This window comes from Myxocyprinus asiaticus, chromosome 39 (assembly GCF_019703515.2).
Source record: "Myxocyprinus asiaticus isolate MX2 ecotype Aquarium Trade chromosome 39, UBuf_Myxa_2, whole genome shotgun sequence".
NCBI lineage: Eukaryota > Metazoa > Chordata > Actinopteri > Cypriniformes > Catostomidae > Myxocyprinus > Myxocyprinus asiaticus.
The window spans coordinates 9,306,507-9,330,919 of NC_059382.1; the positions used below are offsets into that span (position 1 = coordinate 9,306,507).

The 24,413-nt window shown below is 35.6% G+C and overlaps 2 protein-coding genes across 4 annotated transcripts; one reads left to right on the top strand and one right to left on the bottom strand.

The window, feature by feature from the left end:
• Window positions 1–10,744: 10,744 nt before the first annotated feature.
• Window positions 10,745–16,317, bottom strand: LOC127429969 (tetraspanin-13-like). Its single transcript, XM_051679371.1, has 6 exons — window positions 16,201–16,317; window positions 13,569–13,736; window positions 13,131–13,211; window positions 12,925–13,038; window positions 12,295–12,405; window positions 10,745–12,142 (listed from the first exon to the last, which is right to left on the bottom strand). The coding sequence occupies exons 1-6, from the start codon at window positions 16,261–16,263 to the stop codon at window positions 12,068–12,070; spliced, it is 612 nt and encodes a 203-aa protein (XP_051535331.1). The 5' UTR covers window positions 16,264–16,317; the 3' UTR covers window positions 10,745–12,067.
• A 798-nt stretch (window positions 16,318–17,115) lies between these two features.
• Window positions 17,116–23,801, top strand: LOC127429876 (ankyrin repeat and MYND domain-containing protein 2-like). Of its 3 annotated transcripts, none has more exons than XM_051679193.1 (11): window positions 17,116–17,300; window positions 17,945–18,009; window positions 19,470–19,608; window positions 19,818–19,916; window positions 20,140–20,300; window positions 20,473–20,538; window positions 20,762–20,910; window positions 21,138–21,273; window positions 22,164–22,292; window positions 22,397–22,526; window positions 22,928–23,801. In XM_051679193.1, exons 1-11 carry the CDS (start codon window positions 17,234–17,236, stop codon window positions 23,065–23,067), a joined length of 1,281 nt encoding a protein of 426 aa, XP_051535153.1. In that variant the 5' UTR covers window positions 17,116–17,233; the 3' UTR covers window positions 23,068–23,801. The 3 variants fall into 3 exon arrangements, with proteins under 3 accessions (XP_051535153.1, XP_051535154.1, XP_051535155.1); XM_051679194.1 differs by having other exon boundaries at window positions 22,931–23,801; XM_051679195.1 differs by having other exon boundaries at window positions 17,175–17,300; window positions 17,902–18,009.
• The last annotated feature ends 612 nt before the right edge of the window (window positions 23,802–24,413 follow it).

The following is a 24,413-nucleotide window of genomic DNA, read 5'->3' on the forward strand; positions in this document are numbered from 1 at the left end:
AGGTGTCTTACCTGGGCTAAGGAGAAGAAGAACTGGACTGTTGCCCAGTGTTCCAAAGTCCTCTTTTCAGATGAGAGCAAGTTTTGTATTTCATTTGGAAACCAAGGTCGTAGAGTCTGGAGGAAGGGTGGAGAAGCTCATAGCCCAAGCTGCTTGAAGTCCAGTGTTAAGTTTCCACAGTCTGTGATGATTTGGGGTGCAATGTCATCTGCTGGTGTTGGTCCATTGTGTTTTTTGAAAACCAAAGTCACTGCACCCGTTTACCAAGAAATTTTGGAGCACTTCATGCTTCCTTCTGCTGACCAGCTTTTTAAAGATGCTGATTTCATTTTCCAGCAGGATTTGGCACCTGCCCACACTGCCAAAAGCACCAAAAGTTGGTTAAATGACCATGGTGTTGGTGTGCTTGACTGGCCAGCAAACTCACCAGACCTGAACCCCATAGAGAATCTATGGGGTATTGTCAAGAGGAAAATGAGAAACGAGACCAAAAAATGCAGATGAGCTGAAGGCCACTGTCAAAGAAACCTGGGCTTCCATACCACCTCAGCAGTGCCACAAACTGATCACCTCCATGCCATGCCGAATTGAGGCAGTAATTAAAGCAAAAGGAGCCCTTACCAAGTATTGAGTACATATACAGTAAATGAACATACTTTCCAGAAGGCCAACAATTCACTAAAAATGTTTTTTTTATTGGTCTTATGATGTATTCTAATTTTTTGAGATAGTGAATTGGTGGGAATTGGTCACTTTTCCACGACATTCTAATTTATTGAGATGCACCTGTATTTCTTATGGGATTCATATTCAACTGTAGGTTATAACAGAATGGCACAATCATAAAACATGGCAACAAAGAAAAAAAATGAAATGACCCCTGTTCAAAAGTCTGCATACCCTTAGTTCTTAATACTGTGTATTGCCCCCTTTAGCATCAATGACAGCGTGCAGTCTTTTGTAATAGTTGTCTATGAGGCCCCAAATTCTTGCAGGTGGTATAGCTGCCCATTCGTCTTGGCAAAATGCCTCCAGGTCATGCAAAGTCTTTGGTCGTCTTGCATGAACTGCACATTTGAGATCTTCCCAGAGTGGCTCGATGATATTAAGGTCAGGAGACTGTGATGGCCACTCCAGAATCTTCACCTTTTTCTGCTGTAACCACTTGAGGGTCAACTTGGCCTTGTGATTAGGGTCATTGGCGTGCTGGAAAGTCCAAGAGTGTCCCATGCGCAGCTTTCGTGCAGATGAATGCAAATTGTCTGCCAGTATTTTCTGATAACATGCTGCATTCATCTTGCCATCAATTTTCACAAGATTCCCCATGCCTTTGGAGTTCATACACCCCCAAAACATCAATGAGCCACCACCATGATTCATAGTGGGGATGGTATTCTTTTCACTATAGGCCTTGTTGACCCCTCTCCAAACATAGCGCTTATGGTTGTGACCATAAAGCTCTATTTTGGTCTCGTCACTCCAAATTACAGTGTGCCAGAAGCTGTGAAGCGTGTCAAGGTGTTGCCAGGCATATTGTAACCGGGCTTTTTTGTGACATTGGCGCAGTAAAGGCTTCTTTCTGGCAACTCGACCATGCAGCTCATTTTTGTTCAAGTATCGTCGTGTTGTGCTCTTTTGTTTTTTTGGATTTTTCACCTTTTTCTCCCAATTTGGAATGCCCAATTCCCAATGTGCTTTTAAGTCCTCGTGGTCGTGTAGTGATTCGCCTCAGTCCGGGTGGCGGAGGATGAATCCCAGTTGCCTCCGCGTCTGAGACTGTCAACCCATGCATTTTATCACGTGGCTTGTTGAGCGCGTTGCCACGGAGACATAGCGCGTGTGGAGGCTTCACGCCATCCACCGCGGCAACCATGCTCAACTCACCACGTGCCCTACCGAGAACTAACCACATTATAGCGACCACGAGGAGTTTACCCCATGTGACTCTACCCTCCCTAGAAACCGGGCCAAATTGGTTGCTTAGGAGACCTGGCTGGAGCGTATTGTCCTCCTTGAAACAACCACACCGTCTTTTTTCAGAGCAGCCTGTATTTCTCCTGAGGTTACCTGTGGGTTTTTCTTTGTATCCCGAACAATTCTTCTGGCAGTTGTGGCTGAAATCTTTCTTGGTCTACCTGACCTTGGCTTGGTATCAAGAGATCCCTGAATTTTCCACTTCTTAATAAGTGATTGAACAGTACTGACTGGTATTTTCAAGACTTTGGATATCTTTTTATATCCTTTTCCATCTTTATAAAGTTCCATTACCTTGTTACCCAGGTCTCCCTCTCGCTCGCATCAGGGTAGGGACAGAGATTCATGGGTTAAAAATTACAACTTCAACCAACCACAGGGTAAATGGCAAATATAAATGCAACACTTACACTTTTGGCAGTTGGGAGGCTGTCCCTGTGAAATAACTGATAAACTGAAAAGGGGGAATAAAGTGTCCAAAGGGGAAAGTGTCCAAAACAAAGGGAAATCTGGTGTCTTCGCGGTGCATGGGGCTCTGTGAAGGAAGGTAGTGCAGAGAGAGTGAGGTCCAGTTATAGTGGGCAGGGTCCGGTGGCCACAACGCACTCCCCTGCTTGGTCCGGGGCACGAGGGGTGGTGGCTTCTTCCTAGGCGCCTCGGCTTCCCTTGGCCGCAGTGTGCGAGGGGAAATAGCAGGCCGGCATCTTGCCCGTCTGCCTCAACGCATGTTCAAGGTGTCAAGGTGTTCAGACATGATGCAAACCTTTGAACTTCCTCAATATTTGGAACACATGAAGCAAGGAGGTAGATCATCTCTTTTTTGAACTAGGCTTGACAATTTGCATAATCAATAATGTTCTTTGTTTTCAATATCAAAACATCCTTAAAGGAATAATATGGGTTCAATGCAAGTTTAGCTCACTCAACAGCATTTGTGGCATAATGTTGATTACCACAAAAATTAATTTTGACTTGTCCCTCCTTTTTATTTATTAAAAAAACCAAAAAAACAAACACATGTGGTTTACATTGCAGGCATGTACAATGGAAGTGAATGGGCCCAATCCGTAAACATTAAAATACTCACTTTTTCAAAAGTATAGTTACAAGACATAAACAAAATGCATTAATATAATTTTAGTATGATAAAAGCTCTTACTAACTTTTTCTTTGTAAAGTTATATCCATAGTTGCAATGACGACATAACGCCACAAACACCTAAACGCCTGTAAAAACGATGATTTAAACAACTTTACAGCTCAAGTAATACATGAGTTTTAACAGAAGAATGAATGTAAGTGAACGTTACACTTAGTGCTTTTATGACACTACACTCAAAGGGGGTCCGTTCTCCTCAACCATCACCACTGTGCAGCCACACAGGAGAGGAGAGAGTAGAGTGATAAAGCCAATTCATGGATGGTGAGAATTAGGAGGCCATAATTGATAAGGGCCAATGTGTGAAATTGGCCAGGACACCAGAGTTACACCCCTACTTTTTTACAAGAAATGTCATGGGATTTTTAATGACCACAGAGAGTCAGGACCTCGGTTTAACATCCCATTCAAAAGTGCTTTTTTTCTTTTATTTTAAGCTTCACATTTCTGACTTTAAACCCTCCAAAAACTGGCCCCATTAAGTTTCATTGTAAGTGCATCACTGTAACCCTCGATTTTTGCTTTATTTATTTATTTTAATTTTTTTATGTAGGGTTGAGTCAAAATGATTTTTTGTGGTAATCAACATTATGCCACAAATACTGTCGATTGAGCTTAACTTGTATTGAACCCGGAACATTCCTTTTCAGCAAGCTAAAATTAACTTGAAAGGCAAAATTGTGCAAGATATTAATATGAAAATATGCCTTAAATTAAATTTTTCTTACCTCATTGGCAAATAGTTTTTCCTTGTTTTAAGCTGAAATCCTAAAATTTAGTTAGGTTTATTCTTAAAACAAATACAAATATTTGTATACATTTACCAGTGGGGTAAGAAAATAAATATAATTCAAGTTGTATTCTCTGAAAACAACTCGTTATTTTAAAACGTTTCATTCTAGTTTCAAGGATATTTTGATACATAAAAAATCCTAATAAGTAGACTTTACTCAGTTGATTAAGTAAACTCTTTCCTCAATTGAATTGAGTAATGACTTCTCAAAACTTGTGTAATTAAGTTCACTTAAGTTCATATAGAATGAACTTAACAATTTAAGATAATTAGATGCAAGTATAATTTACTCAGATTGCGATTTAAATGAATATTTCCGGGTTCAGTACAAGCTCAACTTGGTTGAAAGCATTTGTGGCATAATGTTGATTACCACAAAAAAATTAATTTTGACTCATCCCTCCCTTTCTTTAAAAAAAGCAATAATCAAGGTTACATTGAGGCACTTACAATGAAAATGAATGTGGCCAATTTTTGAAGGAGTTAAAGGCAGAAATATGAAGCTTATAATTTTATAAAAGCACTTACACTTTCTTCTGTTAAAACTCATGTATTATTTGAGCTGTAAAGTTGTTTAAACTGTCATTTTTAGTCATGCAAAAATGTGAGGAACTTACAATGGAAGTGAATGTGACCAATTTTTATAGGGTTTTAAGGCAGAAATTTGAAATTTATAATTTTTTTAAAAGCACTTACATTAATTATTCGGTTCAAACTCATGTATTAATTGAGCTGTAAAGTTGTTGAAATGGACATTTTTACAGTCATTTTAGGGTTTTAAGGTTTGTTGACATTACATCGTCATAGGCACGAAGTTGTAAAATTGGCTATAACTTTACACAGAAAAGGTTAGTAAGTGATTTTATCACACTAAAATCATGTTTACATGCATATTGTTTACGTCTTGTGGCTACACTTAAGTTAGAATTTTAACATTCAAAAATTGACCCCCATTCACTTCCATTGTAAGTGCCTCACTGTAATCTTTCTTTTAAGAAAAGGAGGGATGAGTCAAAATACATTTTTGTGGTAATCAACATTATGCCACAAATGCTGTCGATTGAGCTTTACTTGTATTGAACCCGGAATATTTCTTTAAATATTGTTGTTTGTACTTAATAATTTTAGTTGAACTGAATCAAATTTAGATCACAGCTCAAAAAAGATTATAACTGATTCTAGGTCAATCATTAAACAAACTTAATTCTCCACTGAAATGCTTATGTACCTGCACTTGCACAAGGTGAACTGAAATAGAGTCCAACCTGACCAAAGGGAACACAGATCACTAATGGTGTCATTACGCGAAGCAACTATTTGCAACAAAACATAAATAATACTTCAAAATACAGATGGGTATTTTCAAGTAATATTGTAGTCGAGTACACTAACCCACAAAAAACAAGTACCCGATTACTCGTTCATAATTAAAATGCACGTTACAAAAATACAGTGTCTATTTGCATCCCGGTGTAAATAGCATCTGCCACACAGTGCAGCTATTTGCACCCCAACAGTCTGGTGGAACCACAGAAATATACGACAAACTAAACAATAGCTGTCGCTGCATTGGGGTGGGGTGTAAAGACGGTGTGAATGTGTAGTGTTGTTCTAGTGACAACGGTTTGAATCCGTGTTTTTTTTTCCCATCCGATTTCCTGTGTCCACTCTTAATATTTCCTTTAATACTACTTAATATATAAAATGAATATAAATGTTGATTTCATCGCAGTGATTTGGTCACAGTGAATGTCGGGGAGTGTAGAGAAGAGTTTGATCTGGAGGCGGGGTCTGTCGATCGCACTCGTTCCCGCAGCTTGGCATCGCTTGTGTGTAGATTGCATCACTGTATTACTAATATTGTGGTAAGTAACCATAGTTTATCTTCAGAAACCATAGTTTTAATGCAGTTAACCATGGTGTTAGTACAGTAATGTTGTGGTAATATTGTAACCATGATTAAATTTGTGGTTACTGTACATTTACAAAAAATGCCATGGTGAAACCATGGTTAGTGTAGTAGCTAAAACCAAGGTTATTTTTTTCTAAGGTAAGGTTAGGTTTAGGGGTAGGGGTTAATGTAGTGTGTCTCTGAGTCTCTAAATAAACATAATAAACACACTGCAGTGATCCCCATACTGTATTTTAGTATTTAAATATGGGTGCAAATAGTGTCTACCATTATTTTCACCAGGGTTGGGGTGCAAATAATATCTGCCACTATTTGCACTGGTGTGTAAATAGCATATACCGTTATTTGCACCAGGATGCAAATAGCATCTGCCTTAAGAATAGCACATTCGTGAATATGTATATGTTTTTAATATGTATAATGATTATAATTTGTTTTATTCACAAAGTTTACCAAGAATGGTTAACAAACTATGGGGACCCACTTTATTTTAGGTGGCCTTAACTACTATGTACTTAACCATTTGATACAATGCACTTATTATGTACATACATGTTGTTGCATTGTAATTACATTTAAAGTACTTGCATTTCATTACATTTGCAGTTACACTGTTAACTTTAACCCGAACCCAACCCTTACCCCAAAACCAAACTCTAACCCGTAATCCTAACCATAACCCTATCCCTACCCATACCTCCACCTCAGTAGCAGCAAATGAGGGAATTTTACAGAACAGCATGTAGTTACACAGTAAATACATAGTCTTGTATGTATTTAATATTAGTACATAGTAGTTAAGGCCACCTAATATAAAGTATGACCAACTATGCTTTTCTTTTGGAAAAAATATTTGCTTTCATCCAGAGCTTACATTGAAACCAGTACTGACAGCATTAGGGTAAGGCACATATAGAAACTCTTGAGTCTGCATATAGGATATCACATTTTTATCATTTCACATGTTATTTATTCAGAAAACAAGTGGTGAAAGTTGGCTTTTTTTTTTATAAAATGTGCTATGCCCGTGTTTAGAGATTTAAATGTGCACTCAGTACTTTTTTCTCCATTAAAAAGTTTTACTCCTAAAGAAATACATTTTAATTTTGAAACATATGTCATATCAGTAACCTTATAAAAGCTGTTTTATTCTACATGGAGCAGGGGTGCCCTCATGGGGGCTGCCATTTTAGAATCACATGACCATCTGAATGCTACTTGCTTAATCTCAGTAACCTTCTTGTTATTGGACACTTTCACTCTTGGATTAAATTAATCATGGCTGACAGTGAACAGTGAAGTTCTACAATGACATTTGTATTTATCCAACACATCCAACCTCTTCTGCCATTTAATTCCTCTGAGAGAAAAAACAAAAAACAAAAAACATTTGCACTGTACATAACAGATAACAGATTTGTATTAGATTTGCACTATGTATGTGTATGTGTGTATGTATGTATTTGTGTGTCTGTGTATGTACATATGTATATGTATAATTATTTTTTTATTTTTTATTATTATCTATGTCTTGCTGCTGTTTTTGTATTGTTGTGTACTGGAAGCTCCTGTCACCAAGACAAATTCCTTGTGTGTGTAAGCATACTTGGCAATAAAGCTGATTCTGATTCTGAAAACTATTGATTTTGAATGATGCTGTATCCACACCACTGAGTGTCACTGTAAGTCCAAGATGACACAAACAAAAAGCTACTGAGTGCACCATTAACACATACACACACACACACACAAATACTGGTCTGATAAGCGTCAGAGTTCCTTTTGTCTTTTCTCCATAAAAGCAGATCCTCATCCGTTGGTTTGCAGGACTCCAACAAGAACCGAATACAAATAGAGTACAATTCAATTAGAATATTACAAGTATTGCCTTGTAATATAACTTGGCTTTGCTTTAGAAGTACAGACACCATGATATCTTCTTTTCTCATCCAACACTCAATTTTGTACTCAATCATTTGAGTTATTACCACTTTAAATCTTAAGTTTATAGCTTTTTAAGATAAATAAGTTCAAGGAACATGGACATTTAAAATATGATCCCAAAACTTGATGCTTCAAGTGAGGTTTAATTAAGACAACTTGATTTATTCCAGTTATGACAACATTAGGGTTTACAGTACTGGAAAATGACAAAAATACTGATTGAGAAAATGTGTTTTCAAAGTGATTGTCTGAACTGTGGATGTATTGAAATGTTGACAGTGTGATTTTTGTTTAGTGTGTTTAGGTTCCGAATCATACATTGAGGGTCTCCATACACCAAATGGTTCCTGCACATCCAGGAGTCTTCTGAACTTCCTCAATCATTTACACCAAACAGAGAGATTTGAAGAAATGAAATCAACCCTGAATACTGTTTTATGTGAACCTGTTTCGAGGAAGGAAATCCTGGTCGCTATACTCTCACTGATTCAGTCTGATTATCTAACTTCAGATGGATTAACCATACATTTCTATAAGCACTTTATCACCTTGATCTCAAGCCTAAAAAATGTTCAGCTCATGAATCACCAAGCCAGGGCAACTATGATCATACCTACAGCCGTGACATTCAGTATCACTGCAGTCCGATAACAGTGATTAATGTGGATTATACAATTCTGGCTTCGATTCTGGCAGAGAGGTTGAGGAGTGTTATTGAACGTTCTAAATCCAGGTCAGAGCAAACCACATGCTTCTGTTCTAGACTGTACCAGTGCTCTCCAAATCCCAATGCTGATTGTGGTATTAAAAGTAGACCCAAGTGCACTGAAGAGGCCCTATTTGTTTAAAGTCAGTGAACCTGCCTGAAAGATTTAAATCAGTACTGAAGCTGTTGTTGATGACAGAGGCAGATGTAAATAGTCGTCAGCACACCAGATCAGATTCACCGCAATGCCCAACACAAGGTCTGAAGGTAGGATGCCCATTGACTCCTTTACTAATAAGCATCTGCCGTCTTCCTCTTATCCACTCCATTAACTGTGAACAGATGCTTCTGGGACCTACAGTCCAAGGAAAAATCCTGAAGTCAGTCATTGACAAAGACAGAGACTTTATTTTCTTTTGTAATACTAGTGAGGTTTTGGATAGTTTGAAAAGATGCTCCAAGATTTTACAGAGACATCAGGATTGCATTCATAGCAGGTACCTCTAACTTCAGTTTAGGCAAAGACAGACTTCAGCTGTTTAAGAGACCAGACAATGGATTTAATTGTGGTTACATTGTGGACTCAAGAGTTTGTTGCTGTATACCAGAGAAAATGGTTGTTGAACAGTCAGACTGATTGTGTAAAGGGGCGTTCACACTAACAGCAATTAAACCACCCGTTCCCGAGTCTCTGTGCTGTTGATAGTTGGCGTAGCTATTCAACTACTGTATTCAATGGTGTCAAGCACCATATTATTGTCTACACTCCCACTGGTAGATGCTGCATCGCACTTTCGTTCATGTTGCTAGAAAATTGTTGTAAATTGCTGTCAGTGTGCACACCTAGTAACCAACAGAGTAGGGTAAATTACTAAAAAAAAGTAATCCACTACAAGTAATTCTCTAAAATTTTAATCAGATTACTGTCTTGACTGATTTTTTCCATGGGCGGTGCTAGGAGTGGGTTAATGGGGCTTAAGCCCCGAATGGTGTCAGCAAAGCCCTGAATGTTTTGGGGGTCTCCCTTGAGAATTTTGCCACCTTAATACAGGACACAATGCCTTTAATATGGGATTCTCACCTGTGACATTTTACCAGTTAAATATGGTACAAAAGACGGCAAAATATGGGATATTGCGTATTTTGCAAAAATCTATTATTAAGACGTGATGCCATGAACCTCGCAAACTTTGGCAAATCCAACAACTTGTTTTTCTCATAAGCACCTATTTTAGATTTTTTACTGCCTGTTAACATGTTAACAAACAAACATCCAAAACACCCAATGAATCAGTTGAATAAAACTATCACTTGTGTGCAATGTTTGTTGATTTATGGAAAGCCGAAAGGGTTAAATTATGTTTTACAGTACATAGTGTTGATCTTTGAGCCCATCTGAGGCAGAGATAAAAGTAAGTTTAATTTAAGATTTTAGTTAAATGACACTTCACTGATGTAACATTTATATTTCTATTATAAAATGTATTATATTCAAAAATGTAATCAAAGGATGGCCCCATATGTATTTACAGAGGTCTGAGCTGAGCCCTGAATATTCATTGACCTTAGAACCGCCCCTGTTTATTTGATCAAAAAAGTAATCACATTACTAATTACTTTAAGTTACTTTCTAAAACACTTTCTTTTGAAAAGTTTTCATTTTATCTGCTCAAGAATCCTTTACAATGACTCGTTGGGGGCGCACACTGTTCAGCTGCCACAAACAGACACATTTGAACACAATTAATGTTTTACATGTATTCTACAAAAATAATGTTATTTTAGAAATATGTGTAACCCATGCATTGTACTTAAAATGTATTAACTTAACTGAAAGTCAGTAAACTATTCTGATTACTAGAATTTAAAATGTAGTGCTTTATACTATTTTTGCACTGAAAAGTAATTAGCTTTCAATAATTAATTATTTTGTAATCAGTTTACACCCAACACTGGTCACCAATCCTAGACTTGTTACAGTAGTCTATACAACCCATCATGAGAAGAGGAATGGATTGCCATTGTATGTCTGATCCAACAGACCCATCTGCTGGTGGATAAAAAGCATGCAACGTTGCTGACAGAAAGTTAAAGCAAAATAATCAGGGAATTATGTAATATTTTGTTATTTGTGCTGGTCTGCAAAAAATAAAAAAAAATGTAAAGTAGAGTTTTTCTTGTTTTATTTAAGTTTCATGATGATAAACTAACAAATGTTAATTTACTTTCACTTTGTGAGCCAAGAAAATAATTAACTTACATTGACATTGTTTCATGCATTCAGTTTCAAGTGAGGAAAATAGGGTAAAATATATACTTTTTTTTAAATCCATGCATGCATTTGATTTCTGTTTCAGAGATACATTTTATACATGTATAAATAAATGTTATACAATTACACAGTTATACAATTTATACATAACAGTTTGTTCCGAACAGAACACAAATGCACTTCGTTACTTTTAAATCTTTGAACCAAAAGGTGGAACAAATGTAGGACAGCTACAAGTTTTCACAGAATGTGTACTAGATTATTTTTGTTTTTAATTTTAAAAACCTCTCAATTTTTGCATGCTTAAAAGTGAATTGCATACTAAAAGGTTTTATCTGTACATTTTTTAGGTACATATTGTAGCATTACAGTGTGTAAAATCAGATACAATTATATTTATATACACAGATAAAGTAAACAAAAATACAAAAGGGCTTCATTTCAAGTTAATTCTAGCAGGTGGTTTATTGTGATCCAAACCCTATTAGTGTGCAAATGAGCAGGTCAAGTTGTTTAGTAGGTATGTAGCCAGCAGAGGACAGCACTAGAGAATCTCCATAAATACATAGTTAATAAACTAGCTGAACAACAAGGGATTGCCTCACCATTGGTTATGTGGAAAACAAATAAATGATGTAGCACTTCCCGCTCATATCCTGGTCCGACAGACTGTTGGAATTGGGTTGGGTGTAGTTTGCAAAGTTTCAGTGTGCAAGCTTCAGAAATGTTTGCCAATAGTCCGTTGACAACATGCCTTAACATTTTTCTTTACTTCTAAAGAGAGCAGAAGTGTTCGAAAAACAACATGATCTCTAAATCTCAAGGTTTTAAGAAGCATTCAAATATTTTCACTTTTGTTTTTATTGCCTATTATTGCTGAGAGTTTGTCTTATTGAGTTTAACATAACGACCATTTGATTTATAAGTTTCAAGTCTTTTTTAAAGTTATTTCCAATCAAAGTGTATCTCTATAAGATTTAAATAACAACTCTATATTTGTAAGACTCGTCAATTGGGATCAGATTTCAAGCCCAGCTAACCTACTTATTCAGTGGTAATAAATATGTATTGTACGTCCACCATGGAGCAAAAAAAATAAAAATAAAAAATGGTTTCAATTGCAACATGCTAAAGATTTTTTTTTTATTATTGTTCCCCACAGATGCAGTAATCACTTTGGATTAACACATTACTACCTTTAAACTAAATGTCGAAAACAGATTTCATCATGGCTCTGGTAATCAAGTGAACACAGCATAAATGATAAGTCCATTCAAGAAGATAAACGTGTGCCACACCACAGTGCTTTAAATGAAAGCACCAGGATACTGTCGAGGATCTTTTTGATTCCTGTACCTGTATGCTAGCCAGACACCCAAAATCTGAAACAGGACAAATAAATATCTCTTTAAATTTAGAATGAGGGACAAGATCTCTGAATCGCATGATAATGATCACATTCTGAGGTATTAAAATCAATTCAAACCAAAAAACTTTACACATTTTAGCACAATGCACACCTCTGTAAACTCACCTCTGTAAAACAAAAAAAAAGGCTGATTCCTCCAACAAAATGCAGGGCGTCATCAGCATAGTTCTGGATTATCTCTGAACACAGCGTACAAGTTTGATCATTGAAACAGTTCTGAGATCACAAAGAGGGCAGAAAATAAACTTTACAACCACTGTGAAAACTACATAATTACCAAATCTCATCACATTCACAGTACGACTTCATACACAAATGATCTCCTTGTCAAATGATTTGTTCAAAAGGTGTTAAGGGTCTTTCAACTATCCACATTTGGTTGAATATAACCTTACATTTGAAATGTCAACTTTACATTTGCCCAACAACTATCACTGTAAAAAAAAAAAATGGTAACCTGCAGTTTTCACTTTACCTTTGGAAGCTCTGAAATACTTTAATCTTGGCCTTGGATGAAACTAAATATTTACTAAAGCTCACTGTATACACTGTATGATTTCACATTCCAGGTAATCTCCATCTCAGACTATTTGTTCAAAAGGTGTAAATGGTCTTTCAACTATCGTTTTAGAAGCATGTTGATTTTTGTCGAGCATAGAAACAAAATAGGTACCATAAGATATCACATTAAAATGAACCCATGGTGTTAGCCTGGGCAGAATAAAGAGTTCTTACCGCCTCACATGTTCCATTGTAGTTAACTTTAATGAAGTCACAACAATCCAACGTTCTTTCCAAATCCTTCTGCATTGATTCAGACTTATTCCACCCTATCTCCAGAAGAAGGTTCTACAGAAAAGCATTTGAAATTTGATTTGACACCTTGCTTGAGAAATTAGGAAACTGGTATCACCATGTCAAAGTATTAAAGACATAATTACCTGTTGTTCTTTACTAATCGCCAAACAGGCACATGCTACTGAAAACTGCACAATGAATACCATGAAAAGAATCAGCATGTACTAAAGACCAGTTAAGGCTATGTTTTGGATCAAATTAAAGAGTTGCTGATTATAAAAAATGTAATTACTCAAAGAACATTAGTAAATGTATGTTGGTGGCAGTTTCCAGAACACATTCAAACACACACTAAGACTGTAGTACTAAGACTAACAATGCATGGCTTAGTATTTCAAGCATGATTGCTTTTTATAGTTAGTTTACATCTAAAAGAAGCAAATGATCCATGAGTGGGGTGAAAAAACAGTTACTGAGTTGCTCTGTGTTCAGTTTGCAGGTTGAATCTTATTTAGACAAACACACTTAAATTGTTTATAGACAGAGGAGTTCTTGATAAAATGGGTCACTCCGAAGGATACAAAGAACAAAAGGCCTTGGTGATGCTTTAGAGCTCCGTACAAGCCCACAATGGCCACAGCAAAGAGAAAGAGTCCAACTGCAATAACAGCAGCCATCACCCTGAAACTAGAGACAAGTCCGAACCATTTGCCCCATGCTGCTACGCCAGTCATGAGAAGACTCACCATCTGAGAACAGAAATAAATTAGAGATTCATTGATTCACTTGGATGAAATAGAGGGAATATTGGCAATTTAATGAATATTGGTAGCACTTTGTATTTGTTAACATTAGTAATGCAGTAGTCAAAATGAACTAACAATGAACAATACTTCACAGCATTTATTAATATTGGTTAATGTTACTGCAATTTGGTAATACTTTACAATAAGTTTCTATTTGTTAACATTAGTTAATGCATTAGGTATCATGAACTAACAATTAACAATATTTCAGCATTTATTAATCTTAAGGTTAAGGTTAATGTTAATTTATAAAAATACAGTTGTTCATTGTTAGTTCATAATGAATTAACCAATGTTAATGTATACAATTTTTCATTTAAAAAAAGTTTTTGGCCTACACATAATTTTTTTTTTTTTAGATTTACGCATTTCCATTTCATAACAAAATTGTATTGAATTTAATTGAGTAGTCTTTAATAAAATTATAAAGAAACAAATATTTGAAGTTTTATTAATTCAATTTTGTTAAACATTACACAGTTCAATATGATGGAATTTTGTTATGAAATTGAAAAGCGCAAATCTTAAAAATAGGCAAAAAAATAAATAAATAAATAAAATATATATATTTTTTTTAAGTGTATGTTGAAATTAACATTAACCAAGATTAAAATGTGCTTTCAAAGTATTGTTCACACAAATAAATATTTTAGCCCATATTTAATATTTATGCATTTCAATTTCATAACAAAATTTTAGTAAATTTAATTTTGTAATGTTTAACAAAATTAAATTAATAAAATTTCAAATATTTAGTTTTCATTTCAAGTTTGTTATGAAAATGAAACGGAATTGAAATTGGGTGTTATTTCATTTTTCGTAGTGTAGTTAACTATTGTTAACTCACAACCTTATTGTAAAGTGTTACCAACCAATATTTTTTTTTTCCATTGAAAGTTCTATTAGTTAACATTAGTTAATGTATTATGAAATAACATGAACTATCAATGAAAAATAGTATATTTATAAATTAACATTTGCCAAAATTAATAATCATTATTTATTGTTAGTTCATGATAACTAATGCACTTACAAATATTAATAAAGTTAATAAATAGAACCTTACTGTAAAGTGTTACCTGAATGCTAACTGTAATAATTTAACCCTTGTGCAACCTTCGGGACATTTTTATCTTTTTCATTTTGTTTTTTTCGATCATTTTGGCTGTGTTAATGCCAAAGACATACATTTTGCCAAAGGTGTGTATTTTTGGGGGAATTTTGATATTTCAAAATCAGTTCCTAAAATACATCTATAATACACTGTGTACACAAAATAGTTACACTCAGGACCTTCAGGACAAAAATGTCCCCATTGAAACCCATTAAAACTGCAATATTTGATCCCAGTGCCATTAAAGCATAAAATTATGAATTCTATGATATTATTACATTCCGGAGCCCTGGCTTCAAAATTTACATTTTTAATATTTTCCACCAGATGCCGCCATTTTTCTCATGTTTAGCCTATGGAGCAAATACATGCTTTTTCCCTATTTTCTGTTTACTGTATTATGATGCAGCTAAAAAAATTTGGGTGTGTTGGTATGTATATCAGAGTGTGTTTTGTTTGTGCATATTGAGAAATGTGTGTGTGTAAAAAAACAACAGTGGCATTATGTAAACAATCTGGCATTTAATGGGTTAAAATCCTGAAAATTAATAAATATTTGGTAGTTAAGATCAAGACTGATGTTGGTTAAAAAAAAATCGAAGTCAGTGAAAGTCGAAAATAATATTCATATATAATATTTTTATGGCAGTTTTTTGACGAGGACATTTTTGTCCTCTAAGGTCCTGAGTGTGAGTTTTATTTGTTTATTTTTTTATCTGACACTGCACAAAAAATAATAATGCATCAAAATCAATGTTGTGGCTAATCATTGACATATCCCAGACTGCGATAATAATAATAATAATAATTATATAAAAAATAAATAATAATAAAAATAAATCCCCTTAGCATTTAGTATATGGAAAACAATTAATTTTTTGTGTGTTTTTTTCTTCATAAAAAACAACAGTGGCATTATATAAACAAACGGGCATTTAAAGGGTTAATATCCTGAAAACTAATGAATATTTGGTAATTATGATCAGGACTGATGTTAGTTAAAAAAAATTAAACTAATTGAAATTGTAAAATAATATTAACATATAATATTATTATGGCAGTTTTTGACGAGGACATTATTGTCCTCGAAGGACCTCTGAGTAACTTTTTTTTATTATTAATGCACAAGGGTTAATGAAAGTACTTAAACTGAATACTATGAATTTTTATGTGAATTTGAAAAAGTGTTAATGACTTAGATTAATGTGAATATAAGAATTTGTGTAAACTGCCTGACAAATACACTTATACATGAAAAAATAACAAATAAAATAAATAAATATCAAGACGTACCACATAAATAATGTTGAGCACACAGAGGGCACTTCTGGAACAAACAAACCCACCACAAGCCATGCTGAAATGTGTGGAGTACACCCAAACCGTACTCCGCAGGTATACTCATGTAAGACTGCTCTACGATAAGTAAGAGGTTGTCCAGGATTTAGACAGTTAAACGATTCTAATCGACACGCTATTGGTCCGTTCTTTAACTGTATGCAAATAAGCCAAGGCTTGACTGCACTGTTAACACAAGGTAAATCAGGTGACTTGCATGTGTGCATTTGCCTCTCACTTATGGAACACTGAAATACACAATATCATGCATTTGACAAAGCTGTGTTTTGTTTTTTTGTTTTTTAATATATTTTTTTAATGTAATTTATCCTCCCTCTATACGAATAATAGGCAAATAATTAACTACTTTTATTTATTTATTTATGGGATTTTAAAGTGTCATTTGTACGTGTTGGTGTGATTATTTTTCAGCTATATCTCCAAACAGGATCATTTTGATGTGCTGAAACCCCACATTCTATTAAGCAGAAGCTGTACATGTAAAAATAAATAAATAAAAACCACACACACACACACACACACACACACACACACACACACACACACACACACTCCAACCTGTCTATTATTTTGAAAAATAAAACATTCTAGAATTCAGTGGACTGAAACACCTAAGAGCAGATGTGTCACCAGCGTGTTGATAAAAATGTGAAAATTAACATCCACATTTACCATAAATATACAAAACACAATTATTGCTATTTTTTTTTTTTTTTTTTTTTTTAAACCTTAAAAATAAGATTGTGGTCTATTACAACCCATTTTAAAAACAACATTATAACCATTGTAGAAAGGGACACGCATGAACAGATCCCCCTGCAGTTGGTTCGGTCCACTTGCGCTGAACAACCCGTCAGAATTGAAGTCAGTCAGTTAGTCAATCACAACAGTGCAGAGCTGTTACATTGATCAGAATCATCTTATTTATTCATCCTCAAGACCAAAAAGAGTCATTTAATCTATAATAATGTCTGCACCAAAGAAAGGAGACCTGACCGATACTGAGAAAGAGCTGCTTCGAGTTATTGCTGCAGGTAATGATAGCATGATGCTAACAGGCTAACTGCATGATTAACAGATTAACACAGTGAATAGCTCTGGAAATCATCATATTTATGTTCATTTATTAATCACAAGTATACAGAAGTATTCATGTCCCTTTTCTCATTCTGTTTTTAAATTACTGCTTGATTTGTTGCAGATTAAAAGCCTGCATATGTCTTGTCTGTAGGCTAAATGGCAGATTATGCACTCAAAAAATATTTAAGCCTATGTTAAAATTTACGCATTTCAATTTAATAACAAAATTCCATCAGATTGAATTGTGTAATGTATAACTAAAATAAATCAAAATACTTAAAATATTTCGTGTTTTATTTGATTATAGATTACTCAAAATTCAATTAGATGGAAGTTTGTTATAAAATTGAAATGCGTAAATCTTAAAATTCTTTTTTGAGTGTGTTTTATATACAAATTACGTGATGAATACTCAGCTGTATCAGTAAAATGGACTTTATTCAATCATCCTTAATGTTGTATTACCTGATGATGAAAACATGTTTTATGTGAAGATTTAGATGAATATTAAGCATACAATCTTGATGTAAGGCTTTTATGTTTAATTCTGATTAGGTTTGCTGCAGTGTCTGAACACTGTATGGTTGAATATTTACAGGGAATGTGCAAGAAGCGTCCAGGTTGCTTGGATCCAAAGATGTCAGGGTCAACGCTCTGGATGAGGTAAGGAAATGTAGTGCTTAAATGGTCTTTTTGGTTCTTTGTTTTGCACATGATGTAATTCTTTCACTGAGCTAAATTGCTCTGTTAGTGGTGGTCCATTGTTGAAAACAGTGGATTTTTCAGGGGAAAACTGTACTTAGTCTCTGTATTGGAAACTGGCCCTGTAGTGTCACAGGTTTGTGGACCTGTCCAAATCAGATGTTAGCAACACTTGTAGGCTTCCAAAGCAGCTGTCTAGAAATGAAATTAATTGGCCTTCACTGTTTCATCGTCATGTTAGATTTAAAAACCAATTAAAAATATTTGGAACCACTTGTGGCTCACACTTCCTGATACACAGCATGAGCAGTGATTGTGTTGAATTCATACTGATGCTTTTAACAAGCTCCCCACTTCAAACAAAGAACAAGATCATCCGTCCATATGTCTTTAAAGGTGGCAGACAGATTTTCACTTGGATTTAAAGGAATAGTTCAACCAAAAATTAAAATGCTCTCATCACTGACTTACCCTCATGTCATCCCAGACATGTATGACTTTCTTTCATCAGCTGAACGCGAAGATTTGTAGAAGAATATCTCACCTCTGTAGGTCCATACAATGCAAGTCAACAGGGTCCAAAACTTTGAAGCTCAAAAAGCACATAAAGGCAGTATAAAAGTAATCTATATGACTCCAGTGGTTTAATTCATGTCTTCAGAAGTGATACTGTAGGTGTGGATGAGAAACAGAATAATATTTAAAGGTGCTGTAAGCGATTTTAGCGGTCTGAAGCTTTCACGTGACTGAGCCGTTGAATTAGCCATTCCCCCTCATTCCAAAACCCCACCCACCAAAGATAATTTTGAGACCAAAACTGAGCAAAAGAGCAGCATTGTTTGTTCCTGTGGCTGTCAGATTCAACAGTGGCACAATAGCGCCCTCAACTGACAAACATTATTGGTGTGTCCCAAACCGCACACTTCTGCACCTTCATGTGGATTATATGCTACATTATGTGCTTTTTGGAGCTTCAAAGTTTTGGAACCTGTTGACTGATTTAACCACTGGAGTCATATGGATTGCTTTATGCTGCATTTATGTGCTTTTTTGGAGCTTCAAAGTTTTGGACCCTGTTTACTTGCATTGTATGGACATACAGAGCTGAAATATTCTTCTAAAAATCTTTGTGTTCTGCAGAAGAAAGAAAGCCACACATATCTGGGATGGCATGAAGGTGAGTAAATGATGAGAGTTTTCATTTTTTGGGTATCTCTTTAAGTACTCAATCATCTTTCACCCCTGCTCAAAATACAGCATTTCAAGCAAGTACACTCATTATATTAAGTATTTTTGTATTTAAATGATTACTGGTTTATGCTTTAGGGGATGTAATCTGGGCCATCCTGTTTCCCCACATCAGCAATAATTTCGGTTACATTTTGAGAAAAGCTGATTTGATTCTTCACATTTCTTTTCAGTATGGCATGACCCCCCTCATGCATGCTGCATACAAGGGAAAGGCAGATATGTGCAAACTGTTACTGCAGCATGGAGCAGACGTCAACTGCAACGAGCATGAACACGGCTACACTGCACTCATGTTTGCAGGGCTCTCAGGTAAGAATCAACGCATGTTTGGACTTCATTAAATGGCTTTTTGGGTGACCTTGTAAGGCCATATTTTGAGAAGATTATAATGAGTTCTCCAGATAGAGAAAATTAGCCTTTTGATGCTTTACTTTTCAGTCTGTGACAGCTGAAATATAGTTGCCTACATATGGCTGTGATAAAATAATTTGAAAATTGTACAAAATATCATTATGTAGGAAAGACAGACATCACCTGGATGATGTTGGATGCTGGAGCAGAGACGGATGCAGTGAACTCAGTTGGCAGAACGGCTGCACAAATGGCAGCTTTTGTTGGTATGCATACACTAATGTCTTGTGGAAAAAGTGTGTGTGTGTGCACTGTATGCATTTTGCAATGCAGGTCAATCAATAGAAAAAGTCTTGATTTTTAAATCTTTCCTGGTGAGGATCTTTCCTTAAGTCATTATTCTAAGATTCATAGAGGGAAAGTTGAAAATAAGTTATTTAGTTTTTAAAAGTGTACAGTAGATTGGATTAAGCACTGATTTTTTTTCAGGGCAGCATGACTGTGTGACGGTCATCAATAATTTCTTCTCCCGAGCAAGGCTGGACTACTACACAAAACCCCAGGGGCTGGAAAAGGAACCGAAACTCCCTCCCAAACTCGCTGGACCATTGCACAAAATTATTATGAGTACCAATCTCAATCCTGTAAAGGTAATATTTTTTTGCTGACAATTGTGCAAAATGGTCAATCTGACCATTATCACTCCACTACAGAAAAACACGGTCTCAAATTTCCAAAACGGTCAAACTACTGAATATAGGGACCAAATGTTTAATACGGAGCTAGGAAGACTTGATGTTCTTTTGATTTGTTTGGCTTCAGATAGTAATGTTGGTGAAGGAAAACCCTCTGCTGATGGATGTGGGGGCACTTGAGAAGTGTCGCAAGGTCAGTTGCATTATTACTTTTTTTATGCTCTATGTAAATTTCATAGCTAAGTTAAGATCCATCACAGCAAACCCAGAGAGATTTAAGGAGTTTCAATTACATATATAAACATACTGGAAAACTGGAGAATTTCAGCCCATATCCTGATTATGCTCAATTGAACTGGAACGAAAGCCATTGGAGTCAATAAGCCATTGAAATACTAAGACCTTGAGTCTTTCAGGTTCTGGAGCTGATCTGTGAGAAATGTGTGAAGCAGCAGGATATGAATGAGGTGTTGGCCATGAAGATGCACTACCTCAGCTGTGTGCTGCAGAAATGCGGCTCTTTCCTAAAAGATCGGCAGGACAAACTTGATGGCCTCATCAAGAGGTATAGATATCTTAACAGTGTAATAAATAGAATGCATATTTGTCTGAGGTTATGGGTTTGTCCCTTCATGGTATATTCTACGTATATTGTGTTTTAATTATCTGATGTACAAATCCAAACCCTAAAAATTACTTACAGTAAAAGTGGATCATTTGCTGTTGAAATGTGGCGTAACTCTTTAAAAAATATTATCAACTGAATTCTCTCTGGATATCCATCTTTTGTAGCCTTCTGAAAGGGCGAGACAGCGACGGCTTCCTGGTGTTCCAGGAGAAGTTCATCCGGGAGTGCATCCGGAAATTTCCATATTGTGATGCTACGTTATTACAGCAGCTGGTTCGGAGTATTGCTCCAGTGGAGATTGTAAGCATTACAGTGACCCCTGTGTGCTCCTATTTGAGACACTGAGTGTAGGAGATGGAAAATGCTGCCTTAGCCAAGTTACTTTCAACAGAAGAAAAATAAAAAAGAGACAATTGTGTTCCATATATGGTAGTTCCTTAAAGGGATAGCGCTCATCATTTTCTCACCCTCATGCCATCCCAGATGTGTGTGACTTTCTTTCTTATGCAAAACACAAAGAAAGATTTTTAGAAAACTATCTCGGCTCTGTATGTTCATACAATGCAAGTGAATGGTGACCAAAATTTTGAAGCTCCAAAAAGCACATAAAGGCAGAATAAAGGAAATCCATACAAATTCAGTGGTATAATCCATGTCTTCTGAAGTGATCCAATCGTTTTTTGGTGAGAACAGACCAAACTGTAACTCCTTCTTTACTGCCATTGCAGTCTCTAGGCCCTATTATGATTTCAAGCTCGATTACACTTCCCAGTGCTTGACGCATGTGCAGAGCACTAGATGGCGTTAGGAAGTGTAATCGAGTTTAAAATCATAATAGCCAAGGAGAATGCTGATGTCAAGATGTACAGTGAAAAAGGAGTTATGTTTTGGTTTGTTCTCACCCAAAATCGATTAATTACTTCAGAAGACATAGATTAAACCACTGGAGTCATATGGATTACTTTTATGATGCCTATATGTCCTTTTTGGACCTTAAAAGTTTTGGTCACCATTCACTTGCATTGTATGAACCTACAGAGTTGAGATATTCTTCTAAAAATCTTCATTTGCGTTCTGCAAAAGAAAAAAGTCATACACATCTGAGATGGCATGAGGGTGAGTAAATGATGAGAGATTCTTCATTTTTGGGTGAACTATTCCTTTAAGTCTCACCAACACTTTTCTGACAGGGTAATGACCCCACGGCTTTGTCAGTGCTCACTCAGGCCATCACGGGGCAGGTGGGTTTCATGGACGCAGATTTCTGCACCTCCTGTGGTGAGAAAGGGGCAGAGAAGAGATGCTCCATCTGCAAAATGGTAAATGCCAAACAGGATCGTGCAAATTTATTTTTTAAATCATGCTTGACATTAACCAGTTAACTCTCAAAGATCACTCAAAAGCCATCTTTGCATTTGTTTAGGTGATCTACTGTGACCAGGCTTGTCAGAAGATGCATTGGTTCACCCACAAAAAAGTTTGTAAGATGTTACAGGAGCAGAGAGAGGAACATGAAGCGGAGTCAGCCATGCGACTACAAAAACAGGCGAAAGGTATCCAAAATGAATTCTCTCCAACCACGCTTGCAAAAAAAAGTATCATATTACCATGGTTTTCTGGACATATACGTTTGAAATACCGTGGTATTCTTTTATATAATTCTTTGGAATACCATGTAAATACCATAGTATATGAATATGGTAATCATTTAGTAACATGATACTTATCAGAGTATCTTGGTATTACAAGCTGAATCCATTATTGTACCATGGTACTGCCACAGATTTTTTTTTTTTAAAGGATTGAGGTTGCAGTTTGCTTTTACACATCACTGAAAGTGCATACACCTTTTATGTTTTGTAAAAATGACATACAGTGTCCTTAATATTTGCACGTGAGGGTTAATGTGTCATTTTATCTCATGCAAGCTCTTTTTTTTTTTTTGTCTCGCCAGTAGCAAAGGAAAATCAAGCATTGGAGGAGACGACTGGCACTTTGGAAGAGCTCTCAGTCAGTCAGAGTGACACCACCAGCCCTTCAGATAACCAAACTGAGGATGTTACCTCTGACACGGTCCCTGTTACTGCAGACTGAGTCACAGAATTTACTGTACCCTATAGACACAGGTTCAACCCAGCAAGTTTATTGTTGTTGTCATCAACATTATCATCAAAGATCCATTTAAGCCAAAAGAGAGCCGATCCGTGACCTTGCCCAGAGGTTACAACAGCATTGTTCATGATTCTTGCGGAAGATGCTATTCTAAAGCACATACTGTAACAGAAAAAAAAACCACCAAAACAATTTTCCACACAAATGCACTGGATGAAGAGTCCATGGGAGACAAATATAGATTTCTTTTTATGTTGAAAATATTTGTATTTATGTTTTTGAAAATCATGGTCTCATAACGGATTTATTGTTGACAGTCGTAAGTGTGATGTAGGTTTTGCCTTCGGAAAGATAATGTAATACTATATTGCGGCAAGACGTTGAAGCCTACGCCTTAAATTTCTCTTTCTGTAGTTATGACAGGAGATAAGATTCATAGAAGTTGGTAACAGCTTATAAGGCAAATAATTTCCTGTCTTAATAGTAAAGCTGTAGAATTCTATTTAACGCTCGTGTTGTGTTCGTTTTGTGCTGACACATTTTGTGTTCCCGGTCAAAAATGACCGGCCCACTAAGATTGTTTATAAATCTCTCATATTGCATATGTTATCACAAGATATTGTATTAGATCTTTTTATCATCTTCTTTTTAGGAATTATGACAGTTTTTGTACTCCTTTTTTGAACGTATAAATATATTATTATTATTATTATTATTATTATTATTATTATTATTATTATTATTATATATATATATATATATATATATATATATAATATATATATACTTTTTTTATTGATAGAAGGATTAATTGAACTGAGTTTATACCGGGCTAGTGGGGGGCACTCCCTGCTGAAAACCAAATAATAATAATAATAATTACGCAATAAATTAATAACCACTTGCTTGTTCTGAACAAAATAGATGTAATTTTAAAGCTTAGAATCTGAACTTTACAATGCATATAGCTGATCCTACGACATCTTAAATAATGTTTTTTAATCTGCTGAAAAATTAAAACTTTCGTTCTCATTATTTCAGGGTTCCCACTCTTTTCAAACAATGAATTTCCACGCCCAAACATTTAGCCTTCCATTCTGAAAATGGCAGCAAAATCACACAATCGCAAATTTGTAAAACAAAAAACACACCATTGTTTGATAAAAGTTCAACTGAAAACATTTCATTTTAAATTTAATCCATACAAACACATTGCATGAATACTAAAATGGATGGGGATTAGCGGCACATCATTGTCTCACTTGGTTCGACTGCTTGGACCGCACCCGGGTTCGTTTCCTCGCCCCTGCCCCCGCTGGTCTCTGTTC